This window comes from Uranotaenia lowii, chromosome 1 (assembly GCF_029784155.1).
Source record: "Uranotaenia lowii strain MFRU-FL chromosome 1, ASM2978415v1, whole genome shotgun sequence".
NCBI classification, from domain to species: Eukaryota; Metazoa; Arthropoda; class Insecta; order Diptera; family Culicidae; genus Uranotaenia; species Uranotaenia lowii.
This window is the reverse complement of record NC_073691.1, coordinates 141,199,961-141,211,283: the sequence shown is the minus strand read 5'-3', so window position 1 is coordinate 141,211,283 and position 11,323 is coordinate 141,199,961. Positions and strand designations below refer to the sequence as shown.

General features: G+C 43.3%; 3 protein-coding genes across 3 annotated transcripts; all 3 read left to right on the top strand.

The window, feature by feature from the left end:
• Positions 1-4,518: 4,518 nt before the first annotated feature.
• On the top strand, positions 4,519-5,937 carry LOC129737986 (uncharacterized). Its single transcript, XM_055729160.1, has one exon. It carries the CDS (start codon positions 4,519-4,521, stop codon positions 5,935-5,937), a length of 1,419 nt encoding a protein of 472 aa, XP_055585135.1.
• A 27-nt stretch (positions 5,938-5,964) lies between these two features.
• LOC129737985 (uncharacterized) lies at positions 5,965-6,543 on the top strand. The gene has a single exon (XM_055729158.1). The coding sequence runs from the start codon at positions 5,965-5,967 to the stop codon at positions 6,541-6,543; it is 579 nt and encodes a 192-aa protein (XP_055585133.1).
• A 120-nt stretch (positions 6,544-6,663) lies between these two features.
• On the top strand, positions 6,664-9,922 carry LOC129737984 (uncharacterized). Its single transcript, XM_055729157.1, has 2 exons — positions 6,664-7,406; positions 7,486-9,922. Exons 1-2 carry the CDS (start codon positions 6,664-6,666, stop codon positions 9,920-9,922), a joined length of 3,180 nt encoding a protein of 1,059 aa, XP_055585132.1.
• Positions 9,923-11,323: the final 1,401 nt, after the last annotated feature.

The following is an 11,323-nucleotide window of genomic DNA, read 5'->3' as shown; positions in this document are numbered from 1 at the left end:
CGATATACAATACTAAACGAGAAAACGGGAGACACGAATAGCGCTTTCTGGCGACAGAAATGTATTTATACTGTGTAAGTATTACACTGTGATTTTTTTCGGAGCTTTGATCAGAGATGCCAGCTGATCTGATTTTTCAGAATTTGTCCTGACTTTCGTGGACCGTTTTGAAAGACTCTCGCATTGTCCTAAGTTTTGAAGAATCGTCTTTAAAATGACCTGAATCGTCCTGATTTTCAAAAAAAAATCTCAATAAGGATCGAGTTTGTCGTCCAGTAATGAGAACTTCGAACAAATCTGCAATAAAATTGTTAAACCCAATTTACAGATGGTAATCTTCGGTTCAGATGATATTAAAATGGTGTTTTTCGATATGAACTGCAGTCTAATCAAGAAGACTTTTGTTGCATATATTAAGGCATCAACATCACCTGTTATGCTTTGTTTATGCAATCCTGTTTTTTGACAATACCACCTGGCACCTTTATTGAACAATCGCATAAAGTGTTGACCAAGGATGCTGTGTGAATTGCTGCATACTTTTCACGTAGATTTAATCAAAATATGAACGTTCTGTGTTGTATTTCGCACCAATGAAATAAGAAATGATTTATTCCGAGAAAATATTTTATTTACGTGAATGAATTTCACATCACAATAATGTATTTAAAACACTTAACTATTCACAATTTTACTTCACTTAAAATTTCTTCACTTCACAAAGTCTTAAAATAAATTGTAGGTATTTCATTTGGCTTCATATAGCGGTTGGCTGATCGTCCCAGTTACTCCAATTCTGCATCCTGTTGAAATGGCAAAATATATAAACAACAACAAGAGAATTACAGTACCGTTCATAATTGTATAGAAATTGGAAGCACGCACACTGTTACTTCGACTTTGAACTTCCATAACTTTTTACTCTGATAATATTTTCGAATCAAATTTTCTGCGTTAGGTTCATGCCTGAAATATTGTACCTCGCATAACTTTTGATCCCATCGATAGAACTTTTCAAAAACTTCAGACGTGCTAGCTTATTATTTCAAAAATCACTCTGCAAAATTTCAACAAAAAACTTAGCGTAGTTTCAGAGATATTGCAGTTTGAATGAGAAAAGTACAAAAAGACCGATTTTCGTAGAATTATTGTTTCTCAGACCACACAAACTCCAGAGAGCTCAAATTTTGTGATATAATAGTGTGATAGTTGATCTATCTAACGCAGACAATTTGATCAAAAAATATCATCGGAGTAAAAAGTTATGGAAGTTCAAAGTCGAAATGACAGTGCGCATGCTTTCAATTTCTATACAATTATGAACGGTACTGTATATGTTTTCTACTTACGAAAATACAGATTCTCTATCTTTTCATGACAGTCAATAGAACTTGGATTCACAAGCGAAATATTAGGTACCTTTGTACATTCACATAGATTTTACGTAAATGAGCCATTCAGATCTAAGTGAAAATCACATAGAATTCAACAAACCCCTTTGTGATTGGTGGTTTACTGGATTTTCACGTAAATCGAACATATCTTTGTTTTGAAAGTATGACAACTACAAAATTCACGTAAGGATTAAGTCGTTTCGTATAAGCTTCTAAGTGCGTCACGTAAACCGAACAAAAAATCACGTAATGAGTGCCTACGTGAATCTACATTTGGACAATATTGCCACCTTCTTCATTCGCTACAAAGTTGCGAAGCTCAAGAATTTCTTTCTCTCGATTAATGCTCCATTGACACTTCAAAATGTCAACATTTCAATCGGAGGCTCGAATCAGACCACACACATACAGTCAGTAAACAGACGTAGCCGGGTGTCAGTGCATGTAGATCCAATGCGCCCCAAATAGATATAGAATGGGCCTCCCCTCGTGGAATTCGCAATTCTTCGGCATATGACAACTTCCTAATTTAAGCTGGCACAGATCGTGATATTGTACGTTTCGAAGCGAGCGCATACCTACATTCGTTCGATTCGTACCTGCTCTCCAGTTGTTGGCTAAACCTACACGAATTATGTTACGATTCAACCAACACGGATTGTAGCGTCACCTCATCGATACTTACTATCCGGTAGCATTGTGGTGCCCTCTGTTTCTGACGCTCTTCCTCATCCAAAATCCTAACCTAGCAATGTCCGTCCATATCGACACACAGAAGAAAGTCCCCATTGTACTTCCCTCGAGGAAACAGATGTGACCATTTGTTGACCAACTCGAACCGCGGCGTGGCGTGGTGGCCATTTCACCAGTTGGCCATTTCACGGGAGATCTGCTCGTCACGATTGGGCTGCGCGGAAGGCTTGTTCAGGCTGGTTGCCTTCATTGCGCTGCTGCTAGCCGACGAAGAATCCGCGAGCCCGCTCCTTGCTTAAAGAGAGAAAAAAAAACAAGCGGTCCAAAAGCCGGTGATTTATTAACAACCGTATGGACTCCTCAACGCTAAGTTATCGAGTACGGTGTTTGGCCAAAACAGACAGAGACAGAGAGCAACCCAGATGGAGAGTCATAGCTACAGCCCCATTCTTGCGGATCTACAGAGCCTAGGTATATCGAAAGCAGATTATAGACATGGTACCGAACCGAGATTGTAGGGTCTAGGGCAGAAGGCTGAGACGAGCCGCGCCGCTTCTTGCTGACAGATTTTGGCGTGAAATTATGGGACCACTCAGAAGGCACAGTTCCGATTGTTAATTTATTGACATGTTTCTAATTCTTTTCTTATTTTTTTTTTCGAGTCATAGCTGGTCGTATCCGGATGAAAACGGTACGGTATTTTGGCGGGTGAAATTCCCTTGGCCAAAGCTACAGTCCAATTGCGAATGGTGACTGTCGAGTGACGCTAATGTTGCGGAAGTTTGCGATTATCTAAAGAAGGTAAAATGGCATGTTAGGAAAGTGTTTCCCTTCTGTTCAGCGAGCTGTAGAAATTTATTGGAAAGTGGTGATCAAGAACGAAACGAAATCGAAATACAGCATTGTCACCATGAGTGTGATTGTATCTGTTTCTGATTGCCGTCGACCGTGGCCTATAGGATAGCGTTCATGTCTCCTGAGCCAACGGTCATGAGATCGAAACTCGGCATACATAGCACATATTTTGTGGGATTTTGGTTTTAGCATTTGTAAGATGCTAGCCATCATACCTTTGAGAGATGTAGGGGAGAGTGGGGATACATGATCCCCTTTTCTTATTTTCACCATATCTTTTTGGCAAAATTTAGCAACCCGCACTCTTTTACATTTTCTGAAAGCGTGTAATTTCAAGTTTCTATGTTTTAAGTTTTTGATTTATGGTGGACCAAAGTTTTCGGATGTGTGTAGAAAATAGGTCAGCTCTGGTTTGCAGTCGGAAATGGAAAGAACGCATCTCTCTCAGTTTATTGGCATGAATAGAAGCTGCTATAAAACTAATTAGCATTTCGCTCACTTCTCTCAGTATGGTATAAATCGGAGTTGGACCATTTTACCGAACATAACAGTTCTTTCCCCTAAAGATTATCACTACAAACTATTCAGAACTTTTTAAAATATTTTTTTTTAACTTTAAATCACATTTATCGAATGCTTTTTACATATACTTTTCAATATTTAGATATTCATTTCTGTAATATTGTTAATGAAAATTGTTAAAAGCAAGCGAAAAGAATTAATTTGTAATAAGAAATTCAGTTAAAGGAAAATTAAAAAATAATAATTTGTTTCTGTTACGGCACAAAGTGGTGCGATTGCGATTGGACTTTGATCCCATACCAGGTTCATCGCATCGTCATCAGTTATATCGAACTCAATTATATTGACCCTTCCCGAGCGAGCGCCCCAGCCTTTAAAACCCGGCCACAACAAAGTTGCAATCATCAATCAAAGTGCAACCAAACACCAGAATGTGGCCATTCTCATCGGAACCAGAAGTAAACGTGGAGAACAACATCTCCACACACAACGCGATCGGGTACTCGATCGACGCGTTGTTCGTGGTCATCATCATCATCATAATCATCGTTTGGCGATGGCGACGAAATGTGCGCCGTCTGCAGAAAATGGAAGAATTGGCGGCACGGCTCGCTCGGGAACGAGCATCGAGTGATGTTTGAAACAAAACGAATAAAATCAGTTCAAAGTTGGAACTCGTGTCATTCACTTGGATGACAACCCTTTGTGTGAAAATCTCGTGTTATGTTTAGACTTAACAGTTTACTTAACATTTTTTGGTGCCGAAACCCGGGAACAATTCCCGTTGCAGCAGTTAGCCTTCACCACGTGGAGTCGCAAGAATTCTCACGGTCCATTCCAATCATCGCAGGCCCCAGCAGAGCCGAAGAATCGTTTGGTCAGCCGCTCGAAAAACTTCATCGCAGTTTTGCCGCCCAGCAGCAGCGAAGGATTCCGGATTTTCGCCCTCCAGTAGGATTACCGGTAGTTCCAGTCGGTGAGGTTAGGTTGAGCGCATGGTTTGTCATCGAACAAAGGTACGTGAACTTTTGATTGTTTTTCTAAGAACGACGGAATGGCACCGCTCAAGAAGGCACCCAAGAGCATTAAATTAAAATCTTTGGTTCGCCGTCGTAGTAACATTATCGGTGCTGCCCAACTGATAAAACGCTTTGATGATGACTTTATTGAAGAACAAAGAGGGCAATTGCCTGTTAGAATTGAACGACTCGAAGAGTTATTTCGCGAATTCGAGCACATTCAAGACGAAATAGAAGATTTGGAGGATGAATTAGAAGAATTTTGTGATCAGCGTCGAGAATTGCATAATCTATATTACGAGTTGAAGTCATCATTGCAATCCAAATTATCTTCCGGACAATTCGCACATAACCCTACTTCTAACAATCAAACCGATTCAGCACCACCTATAGCAAATGTTCGACTTCCAGAAATAAGATTGTCGGAATTTTCTGGTGAATTTGGAAAATGGGAAGCTTTTCGTGATCTTTTTACGTCGCTTATTCACAACAACAGTTCCCTGCCAGCAGTGCAGAAAATGCATTACCTACGTGGTGCCCTAACTGGCGAAGCATCGCGCATTATATCGTCCTTGGAAATTTCGTCTGTGAATTATACTATTGCATGGAAGCTGTTGAAGGAACGATTCGAAAATTCTAACTTTTTGATTAAAAATCATATGGCAGGCCTTCTTTCTGCAACACCACTTAAGAAGGAATCATCATCTGGGCTTTCGGAACTGGCTGATGAGTTTGATCGCCATGTTCAGTTATTAGATAAACTTGAAAATCCTGAAAATCACTGGAACTCTTTTTTGGTTGAACGTCTGAGCCAATGTCTTGATCCAGCTTCTTTGCGTGAATGGGAAACTACTAATTCGACTACGGTTCGACCCACTTATAAACAGCTTCTGGAGTTTATTCATAAAAGATCACGTCTTATTCAAACTCTAATGCTCTCCCAAAATAATCCTTCCCACTCCGAACCACCAAAACCAAGTAAGTCGCGCCTCACCACAGCCCACGTTGCCTCTGATAACATCCCAAGGTGTGTTTGCTGCAAAAGGGCACACTTTTTATTCCAATGTTCCCAATTTACAAATGACTTCACACCTCGTCAACGCTTTGAGATGGTGAAGAAAAATGGGCTATGCATCAATTGCATGAAGGGAACTCACCTCGCGAAGGATTGCTCCAGTGGGTCTTGTAAAACCTGCTCTAAAAAACACCACACTCTGCTGCACCTACCTCCATTCACACCACACGGGCAGCAGACCTCGCAAAGGGCAGCAATCCCTTCGCAAAGCTGCTTATCGCAGCTCGAGTCGTCGGCCGGTAGCTCAGCGCTTGAGCAGTCACACGCTTCACCACCCGCGAACTCGTCGCCCGCTTCTGATTCGATTCCTCCCACTTCGTCGCGTTTAACGTTAAATTCAGATTCACTACCTCCCACTACCGCCTGTCAAAGTGCTTAAGTTAAATCGAATTCTGGAAGTTTCGTCATGCTGTCAACTGCAGTGATCAAAGTTCTTGATGCTGATAACAAATACCAATTCGCTAGAGCACTACTGGACAGTGGCTCTCAACCAAGCTTTATTTCCGAGTCCCTCTGCCAGCGACTTCGGTTGAAACGAAATAAGCTTAACTCACCTGTAAGCGGTATTGGTCAATCATCCGTGAATGTCCACTTTGGCGTGACTTTGTCCATTGCTTCTCGCTTCGGGGGCTTCGAAACTAGCTTGCAGTGCCTTGTGCTTCCTAAATTAACGGTTGACTTGCCCAGTCATCACATTGATGTTACTCGTTGGCGCATACCTCGTCATCTGCCGCTGGCCGACCCGCAATTCAACATTCGCCAAGGTATCGACCTCATCTTGGGGGCGGAGTTGTTCTTCGACCTGTTACAACAACAGCGCTTCTCGTTGCCATCTGGGTACCCGTCGCTACAGAAGACCGTTCTGGGTTTCATCGTCTGCGGTAAGGTATCAGCTCCAGCCCCCCAACGCGATAACACTCTAACCAGCCATGTTTGTTCCGACGAAGCTCTTAACGTTCAACTTGAAAGGTTTTGGGAAGTATAAAATTTCGACGATGGCAAGGCATTGACGACTGAAGAGCTGAGCTGCGAAGAGCACTTCAAGCAAACTGTGCAGAGAGATGATTCCGGAAGATATGTCGTTCGTTTACCCATGCGCACAGAGATGGTTTCGTTGTTAGGAGATTCGTACGCCGTCGCACTCCGTCGTTTCAAGTCAATGGAACGAAAGTTTGCCGCAGATGAAAACCTTCGCCAAGCCTACGTCAATTTCATGGCTGATTACGAGAAGCTTGGACATATGGAGGTGAATCTTCGCGCGTCGTGTAGCCCACAGTTCTTTCTACCCCACCACGCCATCCATCGCCCTGAAAGCACCACTACGAAAATCAGAGTCGTGTTCGACGGTTCTTGTCGTGGTTCCACTCATTTGTGCCTTAATGATGTTCTCTACACTGGTCATTCCGTGCAACCAGCTTTGTACGCCACCGTTATTAACTTTCGAATGCCTCTCTACGTCGTTACTGCCGATATTGAAAAGATGTTTCGCCAAATTTGGGTCCACCATGAAGATCGAAAGTTCCAGCAAATTCTTTGGAGAGCCAGGCCGTCAGAACCAATCAGCACGTACACACTCAACACCGTTACATACGGTCTCGCCAGTTCGCCATTCCACGCTACTCGAATTCTCGAACAGCTAGCTGCCGATGAAGGAAAATACTACCCATTGGCTGCCCAGATCTTACGAAACGGAACCTACATGGACGATATTCTCACAGGTCACAACGATCCGAAAACTCTCGAAGATAGCTGTCACGAACTCATCGAAATGCTCTCAAAGGCGGGCTTCGTTTTGCGGAAATTCGCCACAAATGACCAGTCAATACTGTCCAAAATACCATCCGAATTGTGGGAAATGAAAAAACGTCTTGGAGCTAGACAGAACAGCCGCAATAAAAACCCTGGGTCTCCTTTGGTTTCCACATAGCGACAGCTTACGATTCAAGGTGCCTGTCCTTCCGGAATCAAGCGGTATCACCAAGCGCATCGTAGTGTCGGAAATGGCGCAGTTATTCGACCCCCTGGGCTTGTTAAGTCCTGTAGTAATGCAAGCTAAAATGTTCGTGCAAAGGCTCTGGGCGGAGCATCTACCTTGGGACACAGAACTCGCAGAAGATCTCAGTAGTTGGTGGAAGCAATACCGTAGAACTCTCCAGCGGCTCCTGGATATCGAAATTCCACGCAGAGTGATAGGAAATACTCACCATCAATACACCCTACACTGCTTCTGTGATGCTTCAAAGGGCGGTTACGGGTGTAGCATCTACGTCGTTTCGCCGGACTTGTCTGGAACGCTTCAGTCTCGCCTACTTACGTCGAAATCTCGCGTCGCCTCCCTGAAGGGTCATTCCATCCCTCGCTATGAGCTCTGTGCTGCACTGTTGGGAAGTCAGTTAGTAGACAACCTTCGTAAAACCACCGTTTACACGCAGCCGGCAATATTCTGGTCGGATTCGACAATTGTGCTTTATTGGATTAAGTCACCGTCACATAAATGGAAGGTATTTGTGTCAAATCGCATAGCCGAAATTCAGCGCCTCACGAAAGATTGTCAATGGAGGCATATACCAACGGAGTTGAATCCTGCCGACAAGGTTTCCCGAGGCGTTCTTGCGAGCGAGATTGTCGGAGACGAATTATGGTGGCATGGTCCGGGGTTTCTAACCTCCCCTGTAGAGCAATGGCCCGATTCGAAGGTTTGTGTGGAGAATTTTCCCGAGCAAGATTGCGAAGCACAAGTTGTGGTATCTCTTCACAGTCAATATCTTGAGACATCACTCATAGATCGAACGTCAGAACTTGCAAAGCTTTTAAATATTGTGGCATTCTTCTATCGTTTTCACAATAATTGTCGTCTAGAAGAATCTAAGCGGTACAAAACTAGTCTCACACCTTCAGAAATCGATCACGCATTGAAGGTTCTCATTCGTATGGTACAAAGAAGTACCTTCCACCTGGAAATGCAGATTTACGATCTCAAACGTACATCCTCCTCAACTAAGACGGTCAGTTCGAAGTCCCCGCTAAAGAATCTGAACTTGTTCATGGACGAATTTGGCTTGCTCAGATTGAACAGCCGTCTTACAAATCGAAATGCTCCCTTCGACACCAGATGTCCAATACTACTGCCAGCCAAACATCGACTTTCCTGGTTGATTGCAAGATCGATTCACCTTCAAACATTCCACGGTGGACCTGGTCTGGTTCTTGCTACGCTGCGTCAGCGCTTTTGGCCGCTCCAGGGTCGAGTTCTAGTCCGAAGCATCGTTCGTCAGTGCATAACGTGCTTCCGCTGCAATCCAACGCGTAGTACCCAGATGATGGCACCTCTACCCGCAGTTCGCGTTACACCTGCTAAAGTCTTCGCATACACTGGACTAGACTACTGTGGGCCGTTCAACGTGCGTCCGTTAAGTGGGAGAGGCTCGTCGGTCAAAATGTACGTCGCGCTCTTCGTTTGTTTTGTGGTGAAGGCTGTGCACCTCGAAGTTGTGGCGGATTTGACGTCGGTCGCGTGCATCAACGCCATCAAACGCTTTGTGGCAACCCGCGGCCGAGTGTGCGAAATACACTGCGATAATGCGACCGCTTTCGTCGGGGCGGATCGTGAGTTGCGCGCGCTTCGTCGACAGTTCCTGCAGCAGTTTAAAACTCCGGATTGGGACAAATACAGCTTGGATAGTGGAATCACCTTTCGTTTCATCCCTGCCCGGTCACCACACTTCGGCGGACTCTGGGAGGCAGGAATAAAATCGTTCAAGTATCATTTCCGCCGTATCGTCGGACAAAAATCCTACAATGTCGATCACTTTCTAACTATAGTCACCCAAACCCAAGCTATTTTGAATTCCCGACCAATAGCCTCCCATCCTGATCATCCTCAAGACCTAGAGCCCTTAACACCCGGTCATTTTTTGATTGGGGAACCACTAATTTCGATCGCCGAACCAGATATAACTGATTTGAACCCAAATCGTCTCAATCGCCTGCAGGACATGAAACGAACTGTTCAAGATTTCTGGCGCAGGTGGGCCAGAGACTACACGAGTCAGCTACACCAACGCAGCAAGTGGAAGCAGCCAAGTTCTAATGTCCAAGTTGGTCAATTAGTGCTTCTTCAACAAGACAACCTTCCCGTTCTGCAGTGGCCTCTCGGGCGTGTCGAAAAAATATTTCCTGGTAACGATGGTCGAGTACGAGCGGTGCTGGTCCGCACAGCTCAAGGGCAGTACAAACGTGGGGTCACCGAAATCTCCATTCTTCCAATCGACCCAGACGAAGACGAAGGAAAGGTGACAACTGACGAAGGTTTATCGGAAGAAACACAGTTGAACGTGGCAGTTCAACGCCGGCCGGAATGTTAATGAAAATTGTTAAAAGCAAGCGAAAAGAATTAATTTGTAATAAGAAATTCAGTTAAAGGAAAATTAAAAAATAATAATTTGTTTCTGTTACGGCACAAAGTGGTGCGATTGCGATTGGACTTTGATCCCATACCAGGTTCATCGCATCGTCATCAGTTATATCGAACTCAATTATATTGACCCTTCCCGAGCGAGCGCCCCAGCCTTTAAAACCCGGCCACAACAAAGTTGCAATCATCAATCAAAGTGCAACCAAACACCAGAATGTGGCCATTCTCATCGGAACCAGAAGTAAACGTGGAGAACAACATCTCCACACACAACGCGATCGGGTACTCGATCGACGCGTTGTTCGTGGTCATCATCATCATCATAATCATCGTTTGGCGATGGCGACGAAATGTGCGCCGTCTGCAGAAAATGGAAGAATTGGCGGCACGGCTCGCTCGGGAACGAGCATCGAGTGATGTTTGAAACAAAACGAATAAAATCAGTTCAAAGTTGGAACTCGTGTCATTCACTTGGATGACAACCCTTTGTGTGAAAATCTCGTGTTATGTTTAGACTTAACAGTTTACTTAACAAATATAATTCAAAACTTTCTGTACTTTTGAGTGTGAATCAATTTTCACTTTTAAATTCAATTCTCGGAATTCATTCGCGATCGACTTCTGGTTTCTATCGGACTTCGATCCAATGTTTTTAAAATTTTCCGACTTTGTTGCAACTTTTTCGATTTCTCGGGAACTTCGAGAAAACCATCCTCCTCTGGTTCGTCTTCCTCCCTAGGCCGTTTCCCTCTCTGGACATCGATCATAAAACTGGTTCTAGTTCGCCTTCGCTCCATGATTTTCAATTGATTCCTGTGTGCATTGATGATGTTCCTGCCGAAAGATATTCGAAAAACATTTGGTGAGACTCGTTTTACAAATTTAGCATCAATCCATTTCACATATGAGTTTTTGTCGTAATTTTTATAAAGTATCTCATCTCCTAAACATAATTTAGAAAATGGATCAGGTTTTATATTTTCATCTGCCTCTATGCATACTTCCTCCCTTTTTTGAGTAGGTGCAAGAAACATTTTGTAGCTATTACTTGGATTCAACAAATCTAAAAGTGTTTTCGGCTTATAACTTAACAATTTCTCCGATGGAAACAAACCCGTGGAAGAACATGTATTTCTATAATTTATTAAAAAATAAGAAATTCGATCATCTATATCTAATGATTTTGTTTGAGGCTCCAATAAAAATCTTTTAAAAACTTCTTTAACTAGTCTGACCATTCTCTCCGCTTGGCCATTGCTACTAGGATTGTACGGAGGACTTTTCATAAATTGTATACCTTGTCGTTTCATGAAAGAGGCAAATTGGAAAGAGTTAAATGGTGGCCCTCCAT